Here is a 15,785-nt window from a genome sequence, read left to right as displayed (position 1 = left end):
CCTCCCCTCCCAGCCTTAATTGGGAGTCAGGCAGAGCAGTGGAAATCGCATTAACGCGGGCCCTGCCTGGATGTGCCATCCATCTTCTTTTTTATTACGCCGCGCCGGGGCTGCCTGGGCGCTGCCGTTCGATTTGTCACCGGCCTCGTTCGCTGATAACAGGCATTTGTCATCGCCTTGCCTCCCTGTTAATGTTATCATCTCCTCCCTGACAGTCGCCCTCCGCCGGGGAGCGCCTGCGACAAAGCACATCCGTCAAGCGAATATTTCCACGGCTAAGGGGACCGCACACTGCAATAAGCCACATTAAAGCACTTATGAAGGGTGCGGGGCCGAGCGGCGCGCGCGCGCACGCACGCTCGGGGCCGCGGTGTCAGTGCGGTGAGGGGCTGAGGTGGGGGCCCCGACAGGGAGAGGAAGGGGTAATTTGTTGCAATTAATTACGCAGCGAGTGCGGCTTTGTTGTGTGGGAGAGCGTTTTATCTGTCGGAGCGCTTCCTTCGTCAGGGTGGGATGCTATTTGTTTGATTTATCGCCTCTGCCAGCCCGAGGCGGAGCGGGCCGGCGCGCGCGCGTGAGCCTGCTCTCACATGTGCTCAATGCTGTGGCATTATCCGCAGAAATATACTGGAGTCTCCGTGACAAGGAGACCTTTGTTGGAGAGTGATGTAACATATGAACAGGCCGCTAGGCCCCCCTTTTGCGTTTGCGCTCAGACTCCGGTGTCCATTTGTCATTCAGCAGCAAATCAACAACTCCAAAGGTTGACCCTCCATCACGCGCCCGCCCGCTCCCCTCCTTCATCAGACAGGGCTCTGTATCTGAAGGGCCGGGACTGCAGTGCTCAGGTACAGATCCATACATGCTGACGCTCCTCTGTGACATCAGGACAGGCTGGGATCTGACAGGATTTATCCATTCTGCCTCAGTCGGGGGCGCGGGGCCCTTCTGCAGGGGCTGACAGATGGATCAGCCAGCCTAGAGGCAGAGGGAGGAGATGAGAGCCCCCTTCATTCTGTGACACTCTCCAGTTTTTTCCCTATAATATCACACAGCGTGGCAAAGATATGATCCTTACAGGAGAACTGGAGCCTGGGTGTTCACTTCTGGGGTGGACGATTATAATTCTTTATTATCTGGGTGTCCAAAAAACTCTCTAAAGTCTCCAGTTGATCCAAAATGTTGCTGCCAAAGTTCTGATGAGAGGTCCGATTTGTGCAGTTTCAGCTCCATTAAAATTTTCCTTTTAACATACAAAGCTCTCAACAACCAACCTCCATCTTATATTAAAGATTTTATTATACCATATTATTATAACAGACTGCAGGTTTACTTGTGGTTCCTAGAGTTTCCAAAAGGAGAAGCGGAGCTTTCAGTTATCAGGCTCGTCTCTTGTTGAACCAACTTCTAGTTTCTGTCTGTGAGGCTGACACCCTGTCTACTTTAAGACCAGGATTAAGACTTTCCTTCCTGATAAATCCTATAGTTAGGGTTGGTTTGGGTTTCCTGAGCTCTCCCTGGAGGACAAACTGACCACATTTCCTCACTCTGCTGCTGTCTTTACTTGCTCTACTCTCCATGTTTGTATTTGTAATCCTTGCTGTCATTAATCTGTGATTTTCTCCCCATAGAAACTCCACCTGGACCAATCCTGCTTTGTTTGTCTGCGTCTCTTTAACATTTAACTCCTTTAACACACCCTGCAGTCTGAGACACCCCAGCAGGAGTTCCTTAACTTTGAACACATCGTTGCGCCAAAGTTTCTTTTTCTTTTATTATTTCATTCTTTAGTTTTTTGTTGTCAGAGGAGACAAACAGCAAAGCTCTGTCTAAAACAAACCTTCTGTGTTCAAAAGCTTGACATTAATGCAGAAAATGAAAACATCTGAGAGAAATATGAGAAAACAACTCAGTTCCCACAAAAACGCTTCCAGATCGAAGGAAATTGGTTAAAATGTGACTAAAAGCTAATTTGATGCACATGACTGTGTGAATTCTCTCTCACACAGAGCTCATTATGACTGAGAACACTTTATACTGATATAATGAAAAAAACATTTGTTTTTGCACGTATGTTTATTAGACTCGTTTGAATGACAAAGAAAACCGTCAGTTTTGGTTTTCATCGTGGAGGCCGATTGTTCCGTAGCCGTTCATCAGCCCCATCTTCAGTTGCCTGTTGAAGGTCTCTTCTTCGTCCAGGACGTCGTCTTTGGCTTCAAACATCTGGCTGATCTCCAGGAAGGTTTTGTTCTTGGTCTCGGGAATAATGAAAAAGGCGTACACCGCCACTCCCCAGCAGATCGCGCAGAAAATCAGGTAGCAGTAGGGACCGGTGGCTTCCTGAGGAGAGGCCGCACAGAAAACCATCAGCAGGAGCTCACAGACAGGTTTCTGGGTCAATGAAAGGTTTTTAAAAGCAAAAATGAGCAAAGGAAACAGGCAACGGGCAGGTTTTTCTCTAATCTGGGCGCTGATCAAATAAAATCCTCCATCTGGAAGCATTAACCAGTGGACAGATTTCATTTAAACTCTCAGGAAGTAATCATCCCATTTTTCTCTACAACTGATTACCTTCTGGAGTCAGTCCAATTCAAGATGGCCACCGCAGCCAATCAACATCAGCAAACAAAATGGTTATAACTCAGTCGATTTCACGGATATTCAGCTAAGATTCGATGCGATATTAGCCGAGAGTCATTCACAACACACCCTACGAGCGTGAGATTGTGCGTAACGTTATTTTGACCCAAACAGCAACGATTCTGTCGTTTGTTTCAGGAATGCTGCGCCTTCAATTTAAATTTAGTTTTCACAGCTATTCTTTCCTGGAGCAGCAAACCCTGCTATCCTAGACCTTCATATTCACAAATAAACCACAAAGAGGGAACGTAAAGAAAAAGAGAAAGCAGCAGCGGTTCCACATCCAGCGAGTTAAAGAGATTAAAAACTTACTCGTCTTACTTTCTAATTCCTTAAAATAGTTTCTCTTAACTTCTTTTCTTGCTCATTATCAAAACAAGCACGGAAATTAAAAAATATGAATGAAGTAATATGAAAAAAATATTCAAAAAGTTTTTAAAGTGATAAAATGCCTCAATATATACAATATGGCTTTTGACCCACTTGTTTTCTCCATGTTTAAGTTTTCTGGTTTAAATTAATCAATTAAGGAGAAACTAGTGAGAATCTCAAAATGTAATAATTCGCTCGTTCACATTTTATTCCATTCATGCTATTCTTTTTCTCTGCTGTTTGTCAAACACAACGTCACGTTGGAGGCATTTTGTTTGAGTGCGACGTGAACCGGAAAGTTAAACGCTCCGACCTCCAGGAAGGGAAAGCCGAAGCCGATGGCGAAGTTGGACAACCAGTTGAGGCAACCAGCAACAGTGTAGGCGGCTGATCGGTGGGACTGCTTGAAGAGCTCTGCAGTGATCAGGAAAGGCACTCCGGCTGTGAAGAAGAACCAGAAACACGTTCATGTTACTTCAAAGGCCGCATTTGGACAACAGCACCGTTCTCAGGCGATGCTGATTGAGTTAAATCTATTGGCTTAATCTAACTAAGCATTCAGTTACAGAACAAATCATATTTAATTACTCTGTGCTGCTGAGAAAATAACATCAGCTACTTCATTCATCAACTAGTTCATCAATATTCCCACTCATGACTTAACAAATGAAGAAATATATAACAAAAGCTGAAGTGCTATTAAGTTACACTCCTTTTTATGCATGTATTTCATTACGTGTTGGTTATTACTGAGTTCTCACCGACTGACAAGATGTTTGTCAAGTTGGAAAGAGAGCGTTCAGAAGTGGAAAAACTGGAGTATCTTAGCCAGGACTCGTGCAATTCATTAGTTTGATATGCAGGATTTATTAGCATGGGGTTTGCTTTGCACATCCCTCATTGTTAGAAGTGAAGGATAAGAGGGAGAAATATGCATTAGCAAAATCTCTAATGATCAGCTTTCAGAATGATGTCCTCATTATCTGTGCTTGCAAGCTGCAGAGAGGAAGGTTTAGTACCGTCAAACAAATAACTAGGCCATAATTTGTCAACATGTACACAACGTATGGGAGCGCGTCACTGTGAAAGCAAGGTTTCATCTGAAGGAAACCATATTCATCACGGCAAGCTTGCGAACAATGAGCCATTAAGAGTCTAATTGCAGCAACAGAAATCCTCACTCCTGTGCCGTGGTATGGATTTTGCTGGCTTGACGAATGACGTTATGTAAACCAGATTTGTGCTAATTCATCATCCTCACAGGTCTGCTCAACGTGGCTCCGAACGTTGTAAACTAATGCGTCGAAATTCTCCTCACTCATCTCATCCAGTGCACAAATGGCTCCGGGAATGGATGTACTGTGGCTGTTAGGATTTCTTAATTTACAAGACTAATGAAATACACCGTCTCCTCACACTCACAGGAGGAGTGTGCAGGGAGGGACGCCGCCGTTCAGCTTCGGTTTGCCTGCGATGGCGCGGCTTTCCAGCAGGGAGCAGTGTAACCTTAAACACACCGCTGCCTACGTCAGGGGTCTGCAACTTGTGGCTCTGGGGCCACATGTGGCTCTTTGGTCCCACCACAGTGACGTTTTGACCAAAAGGAACACAGAGTGAATATTATTTACAATCATAACCACAACAGGACAGGAGAGTTTTAGCAATATAGGTAAATGATGCTAATAACACAAGGAGCAAAACAGACCCATCGGTTTGTGTTAATAATTAGTTAGCATTTCATTAATCCAACTTCAGCGCAATCCTCTGAAATCCACCAGAAAATTTAACATTTTAATGCATTTAATGTTCACAAAGGAAGGCTTTAAACACATTTGACAGATTAATACATTATGAAACGTTGAAATAAGACATGTACAGAAACATGTCTGATTATTCTGCTAACAGTAAGAATTAAAAACTAAAGAAACAGAATTTTCTGCAAAACAGAAATGCAGCTGAATGACTGAGATTTACTGAAGAAGCTGCTCCTGGTTGTTAAAGCTAAAAGAAGCAGCACATTGGCCAAAAGCTAAAAGGAGCAAAAAAGAAAATAAAACTAAAAGTAGTTCTTCATAATGTAAAAATAGCTTTTTATAATGTAGATCAGTGGTTCCCAAACTTTTCAGCTTCTGACCCATAAAATAATAGTGACAAAGGTGTGACCCTGTCTGGCATAATGACAACACGAACAGTCTTAATGGCCATTGTGCTATTTATGTATTAACTTATTTTAAACTTGTGGCTTGTATATCAGTTCTCTGTCACAATTATGGTGCAAACATGTCATAAAAACCAGGTTTTTAATGTTAAGTTGATATCTGGAGATTATCTAAGGACTGCTTGGTGTTGGGTGACCCACATTGGTCATTATTGCTTTAAATAATATTCATATAACAATGAGTCGTGCTGACGTCTTTATTTGAAGCTTCAAGTACCTTTTGGACAAACTTTATTAAGTGAGGAAGGGGCAGAAATGCCTCATTTGGTTGTAAAGGTTGCAGGTTGGTTCAGTTTGTTGTCTGAGAGTTTTCACATGCAGGGAGGGAGGAAGGGAGAAGGGGGGAGGTTCTACCTGGACCGACGCAGAACCCAGCAATGATCCCGATGACGCAGCCCACGCTGACGTAGCTCAGGAAGGAAAACTGCTCCTGAAACCCAAGTTTTGAGTCGTAAACACTCGACGCACAGTTTGCACGGTTTCTAATAACTGTCCCTCAGTCATTTTGATTAAACGTAAGATATTAGAAAGATGATTTGTGCCACGCTGTGCTCCTGATATTTACTTCCTACATATAAATAATTACTTTCCTGCTTCTGCTGTCATTTACAGCTGCAAACAAGACAGCATCACAGGCAAATGATGAAGCTCTAAACTTAATCTTTGCGATTCTTATCTTTATTACCCGCCGCTGGAAGGTGAAGGTAGACAATTTATTTGTCCATGTGTGTCTTCGTGTCTTTGTGTGTCTGTCTGTTAGCAAAACATTCATGAGCCACTGAATGAGTTTTAATGAAACTGACAGAATGGTATAATTAAATGTGTATCTGGAACTAATTGACTGACACAAAAATGACTATAAATCAGTCAGTTTTACCCAAAACTCAGTGTGGTAGTAGCTGAGATAGGTCTCTAATACATATTCTGAGTGCTAACAGGTTGCACAAGATTTTTGTTTGAAATTTTAGCTGTGACCAGTATTTGTAGTCGAGTCTGTCTGTCTGTTACTGAAGAGATTTTAAAGCAACTTTCAGGAAGTAATGAATGGATGTGAAGGGCAGCGGGCAATATGCATCCCTTCAAGGCCTTTCATTTGTTATTAAGAATCTTTTGCAAAACATAAATAAATGAACTCAGGTTTGATGGAAAACTCTTCATAAATGTGACGCTGGTTTTATATTTTGTAAATATGGTTCTCAGTCTTTCATAAAAGAAGCTCCAGATCGATGATCTACAGGACATAAGATAACTGTACCTGGTAGAGGGCTGACACAGTGATCCCTGCACAGCAGAGGCCCATAAAGACGAATCCTCCGATTATTAGAGGTCTTCTGCCCAGATGCTCGATAGTGAAACACTGAAAGATGGACAATGAAGAGAGAGACCAGTTTTAATTTAATGTGTAGTCTGCATTTACTGATTAACCTCTGTCTCAATGAAGTCAATGCAAATAAAAAATAAATAAAACATGGTGACAAGAATATTAAAGTCTTTTTAAATAAAGCCTATTAATAAGAGAAAATCATATTGTTACAACCCAACTTGACGAGCCAAAACATAGACAATAAACACCAGGTAGTATTTTAAGTTTTTTGTTATTACAGCTACTCATCGCAAAGTATGAAAATCCATCATAACAACGGTTATCCTGAACTGTATATGCTGCAGTTTGAAGCAGTTTACTCCTGTAGTTTTCCAAATATTCTGATGTGCAATTCTGAAACGTGGGTATGCACTCAACATAAACAAAGCACTTTTATCTACATACTTTACTCAACAAATCTGAGTGTAAATCTGCACCAAAATTGTCAAACGGCTTTTCCATCGACGTCACATTGTTGACATATTATTGTTGACAGTGACTTAAAATGTGTTCACTGAGTAAAAAAGTGTTTGCTCACCCCGAGCATCCCTGCGATGACCTCGATGGCACCGGTTCCCACCGTGGTGTACTGAATGTGAGCCTCTGGGATTCCTGCTTTCCGAAATATTTCGTTTGTGTAGAACCAGATCTGAAATTCACAGCAAGATGAGAATTCATCGTGACGAACGTAATAAAGCCCCAAACAGACAAAAACACTCCAAGAATCTGGTTTTCTGAGAAACTAAAAAGAGCTGCTCTGCTTATTTAAAGCGTCCACATGATTCATCATAGTGATTATTTTCATCAGGCCCACCATCACTTACGCATTTGAGAAACTGCGTTTCATGAGCGTGGATTGCTGACAAGTGCTCCCCCTGAAATTAATTTGTGCGTGCTCATCAATCACACTTTGCTGATGCAACATCCATCATTGATGAGGTGCGGAGAAATTCAGCGCTGTCTTGTTGATTTAGGAACTAAACATGTTGCATTTCATCAACGTGGCAACGCTGAAACATGAACAAACCAGGGCATCCAAGAAAATATGTTTAAAACATGCCTATATGGGCCATTTTAAAGTTGAACATGGATGCACAAGATAAGTACTTGATACTGGATACATACCTGGTACTTACAGGATATGTACTTGTTACATACCAGCTACATATAAAGTACTTATTTGGCACTTCAGTACTATGAACCTGGCGGGTACCTGGTATTTACAGGGTACTTACCAGGTAATTAACTGGAATATAACTGGTACTCAGTGGGTACATTCCTGGTACTTACCTAGTACTTACTGGGTACTTGCCTGGTATATAACTGGTACTGAGAAGCTACATACCTGGTACTTACAGGATACCTAGTACTTCCCTTGGTATTTACCTGTTAAGTACTTACCAGTGCATACCCTGTAAGTACCAGGTATGTCCCTATAAGTATCTGTTATGTACCCAGTAAGTACTCTGTAAGGTAACAAGTTACTTCATAGTACAGCCCGGTCCCTGAAGGTACCAGGTAGGTGAGATCCTGGCTGTATTATGTGTTGATACAAGAAAGTCTGAAAATCCTCTACTTTTACCTAATAAATAAATAAATAAATAGTCTTTTAATACTGTTTAATTACTAAGTTTTCTTTGTTTTAACCTTAACTCCAGTAACTCTCATATCTGTCAGCTTTACATTTTAGAGTTCCAGTTGGTACTTCAGACAAAATCTGACATTCTACTGTTTATTTTTAAACTGTTGAACAATTTAAAGATAAAAAATTGTTGTGTTTTTATTAGTATTAATAAAGTAAAGTATTTGTGTGTGGCCTCCAGTGTGTTGCTTCACTTTGCAGCTTTAATACCGGAGCTGACCTTCGACTGTTTCTGAAGCTCCCGCACTTTTCCTTCACGTCTCAAAGAAAAGGACAGCTCAGACGTAGGAAACGGTATTTATTTCCTTACAACCTGTAGATTTACAGCTAGGTGTCCCTCCAGCGTGTAACCGGGCCTTAAAAGTTTTAATTTAAAGCTGTCGTGCTGAAAATCTGTGATAATTGACATCATTAACTGCAGAAATTAATATTTTAAATGATGGATTTGTCCTGTTTTTTCAATTGTGAGCCAAAACAGTCAGTGCAAACGTAAAAACAGGCAGATGAAACATAGAAGAAAAAAACTTAAATCTGTACTTGTTTCATTAGGATGATTTGTGTGTGTGTATTAGTAGTTTTGGGTGTGTGAATTTGTCTACATGTGGCTTTCCAGCGTTGAGAGAGACCGAACGCGGTGAAGCCCTGTTGGGAAACAGTACGAGCCAGCAAGCTGTGAGCACAGAGACATTCTTGACTTTGTGTTGTGATTCTTGGAGCTTGTTGGGTGAGGTTGCTCTAACAGACATAAGAATAAGAAGACATAAGAAGCCCTCAGCTCAGTCATTCTGTCTGTGATGTATGGTCAGATGAGAGGAGCACAGCTGGGATCTGCAGCATCATGAGCTCTCACTTTTATATTCGGTTCACGATTGTTCCAAACTCAAAATGAAAACGACATCTCGTGGTTCTCACCGCGTCGATGCCAGACAGCTGCATGCCGATGTTGACCACCACGATGGTGAGGATCTGCCAGCGGACACGTCGGTCTGTGAGCAGACGGCAGACTGAGAGGGTCTTGATGGAGGACAGAGAGCGCTGCTCCTCCTGCATCTCCTCCACCTCGGCTTGGATATTTCCTTTTTTACGAAAACACTTCAGGGCTAGAGACCAAAAAGAAACACACATCCTGTCATCAAAATACGAGCCAGAGAGTTCACCGAGGATCAGGATTATTTGAGTTAAAGATGTGCAGAGTAGAAACTACTCTCTAACCTGTGATGGTTGCATGCACATTTCCCTTCTCTATTAGCAGGTATCGTGGACTCTCTGGAAACCATGGTAACAGCATCAACTGGACCAATGTAGGAAACATCACAAACGAGAGGAGCAGAGGCCAATGTTCTTCCTATGGAAGAATGTAAACACACATGATACCACTCAGCAAAACTGCAGACAGCTTTGCTTCACTATTCAAGCCCTTATTATATATATAAACACACACACACACACACATTATATAGGTGGTAATTTTATGTTAAATCCTACTCAGATTATACAATAAAGGATTCTGTATATATCAGCTCCAAACTGGACATAGTGTAACTGAGTAGATCCATCCATCTTCTATCGTTTATCTATGGTTGCAGGATTCTGTTTATTAACTTTTACTCAATCTTTAACACATTCATCTCACAGCAGCTAATAGACTATTAAGACCAGCTCACTCTGTAACTGGATTTTTGACTTTCTGTCAGAAAAACAACAGTCAGTTTGGGCAGTAAGACAACATGCTCCATCAAACTGAGCACAGGAGTTCCTCAGGGATGTGTACTCAGTCTTTTGCTCTTTGCTCTGCTGAAACGTGACTGTGTACTGTTAAATTAAACAGAGGCCAGATCTTAAAACTGCTGCTGACCTAACTATAGTGGGACTTGGCAACAACGATGACACATCCTACAGAGCAGAGCTGATGTCCAGACAACCATCTGTCCCGTAATGTCATCAAGAATAATGAGCTGATTGTAGACTTTAAAAAAAAGGCTGCCCCCTGACTGTGCATCACTAATTTTTTTCAATTTCCACCTTATTGAGAATCTTTCCTGGACTCTTAACATTGCAGAAATGGCCAAAATACTTCAGCAGAGAACAACAACAATGACCCCCCAAAAAGAAAAACATTCATTAATGTTTTTAATTTGGCCTATCTGTGGGTTACATTAAATATTTTAGCTGAATTATTTAGCCCAGCCATCATGCACCAAGTTAATACCTTTCCCAGCAGTTCTGAGAGCCCCAGGACCTGAGCGATAAAGACTCCAAGACAAATGTGGATGCTGGGAACAAGACCCAGAAAGCCTCGCAGGTTCTTGGGAGCGATCTCACCGAGGTACATCGGCACCACACTGAGGGAAATCCCTGAAGAAAAACAGTGTAATTACCACTCAGCCTTATTATTCTTCTTTCCTCAAAATAAGGTTTTATAAAGGATGAACTTTAAAAGCTTAATGTTGTTGAATACTTTGGGAGGTACTATTCCCCAAATACATTTATTTGAAGTTAGGTTGTAAAGTACAAATAAAAATCTTCTAAATATACAAAAAATGTAAAAGTAATCAAACAATAAAACAGTTTGTTAATTTAAATGCGAAAGGATTCACTTAAATATTGTCAGACTCAATAAATTAACTATATGAAATGAATTTTATGCATGAAAGCACGCTGAATTCTTCTCTAGTGTAATTCAAAAGCAAGTTTTAAAAGAGTCGTGTAACTATAGTCAAGAGAAACTGGCAGCTGTGGTCAAACTGTTGATTGTTCTTTTTTTAACATGAAATGCTTTTTTAAAGTCATTTTAATAAATTAATAAAAGTGGGCTTCATGTAAAAATGGCTTCTATCTGATGACTTCATAAAGTGAAGCACTTTCAAAGGTTTATTCAGACTTTGTTTGCTTGTCTTTGCAAATTCTTTGTCCAGTTCTTGTATTTGGCCATGACAGTATATTCTACAGTGGATGAAGAGTAACCTGAAAGTAGCGTCTTTAAGAAATTTTTAAAAATCCATCATAAACATGCAGAACCTGATAAATTATTTATCCTTCAGATGTTCATTTACTAGCTTTCAGTTAATATCTCTATTAAAATTACCTTGTTGGTGCTAAAATATTTTGTGTCAAACTCTGTTATATTTTATATTTTGAATAGATTTAACTAAAGAAATGTAATCAATTGTATGTTTAAGAAAAGCTGCTCGTAACAAAGTGCCTAAAAACCTAATTTAACATTGGATGTTTGTTTGTTGTCTGTTTTGTGTCGACACAACACCGGTTCATCTCTTGCTTTTTTATGCCTGAATGTTTCATAGTTCAGAGCTACAAAAATAACACTGAAAATGATGAAGTACAGGACTGAAATCAAATGAAAAAGCAGACAAAGTGACAAATCAGAAATTTCAAAGGATCTTTTTTAAGGGCCTCCTAAAATATTTGAAAGATTCTCTGGCACCCTAGGAGCAAAATATATTTTAAAATGACGTCTGACTATATTTTTGTGACATACTGAACAGTGTCAACTATAAGACATTATACAGACATCTGCTTGTCTGGGTAGTCATATCAAATGATTTCAGTTTGGCACAGATGGACTCCAGTCGTTTGCATGTGTCGAAACGGTCTTAATACCTTGTGCTTCCAATTTAAGATAAGAACAAATATAATCTAGTAGTGAAATAAAAATATATGAAAAGAAAATTCCTAAGCAGTGGAATAAGGCGGTCCTACCTGAGTGTAGTCCGGTGATGAAGCGGCCTGCGATGACCATCGTAGGATTTCTGAACCATCTACTGAAGCCCATCAAAGATCCTCCAACAAACACCAGTACGGTGGATCTAACAAGCGTCCCTTTTCTGTTTGAGCACATGGACAGTCTACATTTGTCTTCTGTCAAAGATCGAGATGTTTGCATGTAACAGAGGGATAAGTGAAAGCCATTTTAGTGACAAGGGTTCCATAATGCATTGAAACGCTGACCTTCCATATTTAGTGACAAGTTTGCCCACCAGTAAGGCACCAATCATTCCACCGATGGCAAAGATGGACACGGTGAGGGAGTATAGGATGGTCAGGAAATGTTCATCTGGAGTCCAGTGATGATGATGAATTAGTGTCTCGTTGTAGAAGGCTCTGATGAACTAGTGGAGCGCACAAGACAAACTGGGCACTCATCGTTCATGATCAATGCTTTATAAAAAAATCAATCTAAAGAATGTGATCAGTGGTTTCTCAATGTTTATGTCTCCTCAAAGATTTGCAGACAGACAGATAAGATAAAGGCAGTAGGCAGAGAGTTGGAAAGGAGCAAACGGGATCATTTATTTACAATACAAACATCAAAGCAAAGAGGATATAATGCAGAAAATGTACATTATTCACCATGGCTGAATTACTGTGTTGCTGAAAGAATGGGAGAAAAGTTAATCAAGTTGATGAATTTTAGGTCCAACTATAATGTGAGGTAGAAAAGCAACCTGTTGCTGGTTTCAGAATTTTATTTTATTACCAACCCTAACCCTTATTATCATTGTTGGTTGTACAATAAAACTTTGAAGGAACATCCATTTGTAGTTTATACCCTTTGATGATAAATGCTTTATTGTCTAGAAAACAATGTAGTCAAAGCTGAAAAATAGTTATGTTGGCAACAAAATGCAGATGGAAACTACTAACTTGTCTTTGTTGTCTCAGAGTGACATTAGAAATGTTTCCTAACATGAGATCGATCCAGGCTGCTGCAGTTCCACTCCTCGAGGAACACTATCCTGCATGTTTTAGTCGTTTCTCAGCTTTGACACACCTGATCTGAGTGACTGAGTGATTAACAGGCTTCTGCAGAACCTGAAGACCTGCAGAGGAGCAGGGAAACAACTAAAACGTGCAGGATGGTGTTCTTCGAGGACTGGAGTTGGGAATCACTGTTCTAGGTCTGCCTCAGGCTCTCCTTCATGTGGGATGTGCCTGGAAAACCTCTAAGGCAGGGATGTCCAATCCTGGTCCTCGAGGGCCACTATCCTGCATGTTTTCCTTGTTTCCCTGCTCCAACGGACCTGATTCAGTGGTTAAATCACCTCTTCATGTTCTGCAGAAGCCTGTTAATCATCCATTGATTCAAATCAAGTGTGTTGGAGCAGAGGAACAAGTAAAACATGCAGGATGGTGGCCCTCGAGGACCAGGATTGGAGACCACTGCTCTAAGGGGAAGAACTCCAGATGTATCTTAATCCGATCCTGAACCACCTCAGCTGACTCCTTTCGATGTTGAGGAGCAGCGGCTCTGCTCTGCTCTGAGCTTCCTCACCTTATCTCTAAGGTTAAGCCTGGCTAGTCTACAGAAGAAGCTGATTTTGGCTGCTTGTATCTTGAGTTTTGCTCTTCGTGATTCAAAACTATAGGTAGGGGATGAAACACAAACAGACCAGTAAATCGAGACGTTGACCTTTCTGCTGAACAAATAAACAAGCCTAAGCAAATTTGCAGAAGTCTGTTTTGGACCTACATTTTTTTGTTAGCAGGGTTGACTTGACTTACAAAAAAGACAATCACATAAACTGAAAGTAGCTTTCCTTGATATATAGCCTACAAGGCTTTGCATGTCAGCTGTCCTTCAGAGCAGAAAGGCAATAAAAACACCACATCACGTCCTGAGGGATCTTAAAGAATTGGGTACCACCATGTTTCAAATAAAGCAGGTTAAACTGTTCATGCTTTAGTGTCGGGCTGTCCAAGTCAAAACAAGAATGTGTCACAGCTTATTAACTGCACCACAGCAAGTTTGCCAGTGAAGGAGCCGAACTGAACACATGATGGAATAAAAACTGGAGAACATCGATGACACGGTGAGGCTGATGCACAGACACATGACTCCACGCTGCAGCACAGGACGGCCGGTGGTTTAAGCTTAACTGGAAACATATTTTAATAACACAAACCTCTGCAGGTGAGTTGACGACTGCCAGATTGTAGCCGTAGAGCATGGAGCTGCCAAACGAGGCCAGGAACGCCACCGCCAGCAGTGACCCTGTGAGATGCTGAGGAGAGGAAAACAAAGAGACAAGGGACATGACAGCTGTGCATTCACCCACAAAAAGGACGATTGTCCTGCTGATGAAAGTGTGTCATAGGAAGAATTTATTATTAATCATTCAGTTAAGCAACACAATCAAAAAGAGCTTAAATAATAAATGTTGTGTACATCTCAACTTGCAGCCTTTAAAGATGTTTTTTATGTAAAAGGAGCTTTTGAAGTCTCATTCAGGAGAAATGTGCGAGCAAAAAAGTCAACACTTTTGGCCACCCAGAGACCCAGAAGTCACATGAAACATTCCCTGACATCAGAGAGGCTCAGGCAGCCACTATATGCTCATTAGGAAAGGCCCGCTGTCCTGTTTCCTCACTTTTATCCTGAACTCCACACACCGAGCTCAGCTGACCTCTGAGGGAAAAGTCCTTCGGATTAGAAAGGTTTTAGATGTCCCTGCTTTTAAATGATTGGTTGTGGTGCATATAAACATGCGATGACCCCACAAAGGGGGCTGACTGAACAATAACTGCACAGTTTCACAAATAAATCTAATTTAGTTGGTAATAACTTCATGGAGGGAGTAGGAGACGTGAAAACATCCCAGAGAAGACAAAGCTGAGGAGTCAGCATCGGTTTAAGCTGATTATCAGTCAGATGGCCACATTTCACATGTTTAACCAACTTCTGGGTAACTTCACATGTTTAGAAAGTGTACTTTGGTCCTCGTGAACTTTTGGCAGACTATTCTGAGATCTTATTAAGGAAAATAAAGATAATAAGTTTGAAATGTGCGAATAATTTCCCGTGGAGGCAACATCTGATAAAAACAATAATTTAATGTTGTCTATCTACAAAAGTCTTGACCGTATTTAAAAAGTCGTTCCATTTTTAATCATTAAACAACATATTTTGTTTAACTCAAAGCACAGAACTATAAACTTACCCCCCTGATTTTTGCAGCATTTTCCGGTAATAATTCCTCTGCCATTTATGTCATGAATATTTAATCTCCTTGTGTAATCAGCTCGTTTGAGATGAGAAACAGCTCATCTGAAGAACTTCTGAAAACTCTTCCCTCCTCCGCCCATTTGTAGGTTTTATTCATGTAGCTGAGAGGAGGCGTATCGTGATGAGGGGCGGATTTAACAAACTTGTCAAACTCCTGACAGTCCAGCCGGAGCAGAGCAGGATGAGACAGTCCGTCCCAGCCGTGAATCCCCTGGATCCGGTTCATTAGGGATCACATGAGCCATGTGGGTCATCCTGCAGTCTAAAAGAGTCCAGCCTTGTTAACAAACAGCCGCGGGCTGAATGTGTCCGGCGGTGATTTTAGTAAATTTCTTCAGGCAGTCAGGGGAAAAGTTACAAATCAGTCAAAATGTCAGATTTGCACATGTTTAGATGAACTCTGGATCTTTATTAGAGCAAAGTGAGAACATCCCTGGCATTTTGAATCACTTGTATGTCTTTATGAAGCCATTATGGAACATGATGGTGAAGTTTCAACGTTCATTCTTCTGTTCCACCTGGTCGG

The 15,785-nt window shown here is 41.0% G+C and overlaps 1 protein-coding gene across 2 annotated transcripts; it reads right to left on the bottom strand.

Moving 5' to 3' along the window:
• Positions 1-2,039: 2,039 nt before the first annotated feature.
• Positions 2,040-15,321, bottom strand: slc2a15b (solute carrier family 2 member 15b). Of its 2 annotated transcripts, XM_017416885.2 has the most exons (12): positions 15,195-15,321; positions 14,160-14,258; positions 12,205-12,365; positions 11,956-12,080; positions 10,448-10,593; positions 9,451-9,583; positions 9,151-9,338; positions 7,135-7,245; positions 6,489-6,590; positions 5,588-5,663; positions 3,329-3,456; positions 2,040-2,343 (listed from the first exon to the last, which is right to left on the bottom strand). In XM_017416885.2, exons 1-12 carry the CDS (start codon positions 15,237-15,239, stop codon positions 2,110-2,112), a joined length of 1,548 nt encoding a protein of 515 aa, XP_017272374.1. In that variant the 5' UTR covers positions 15,240-15,321; the 3' UTR covers positions 2,040-2,109. The 2 variants fall into 2 exon arrangements, with proteins under 2 accessions (XP_017272374.1, XP_024861836.1); XM_025006068.2 differs by lacking the exons at positions 14,160-14,258; positions 15,195-15,321 and having other exon boundaries at positions 11,956-12,114; positions 12,234-12,371.
• Between the last annotated feature and the right edge of the window lie 464 nt (positions 15,322-15,785).

Source organism: Kryptolebias marmoratus, linkage group LG3 (genome assembly GCF_001649575.2).
Source record: "Kryptolebias marmoratus isolate JLee-2015 linkage group LG3, ASM164957v2, whole genome shotgun sequence".
Classification (NCBI taxonomy): Eukaryota; Metazoa; Chordata; class Actinopteri; order Cyprinodontiformes; family Rivulidae; genus Kryptolebias; species Kryptolebias marmoratus.
This window is presented reverse-complemented; position numbering and strand designations above follow the sequence as displayed.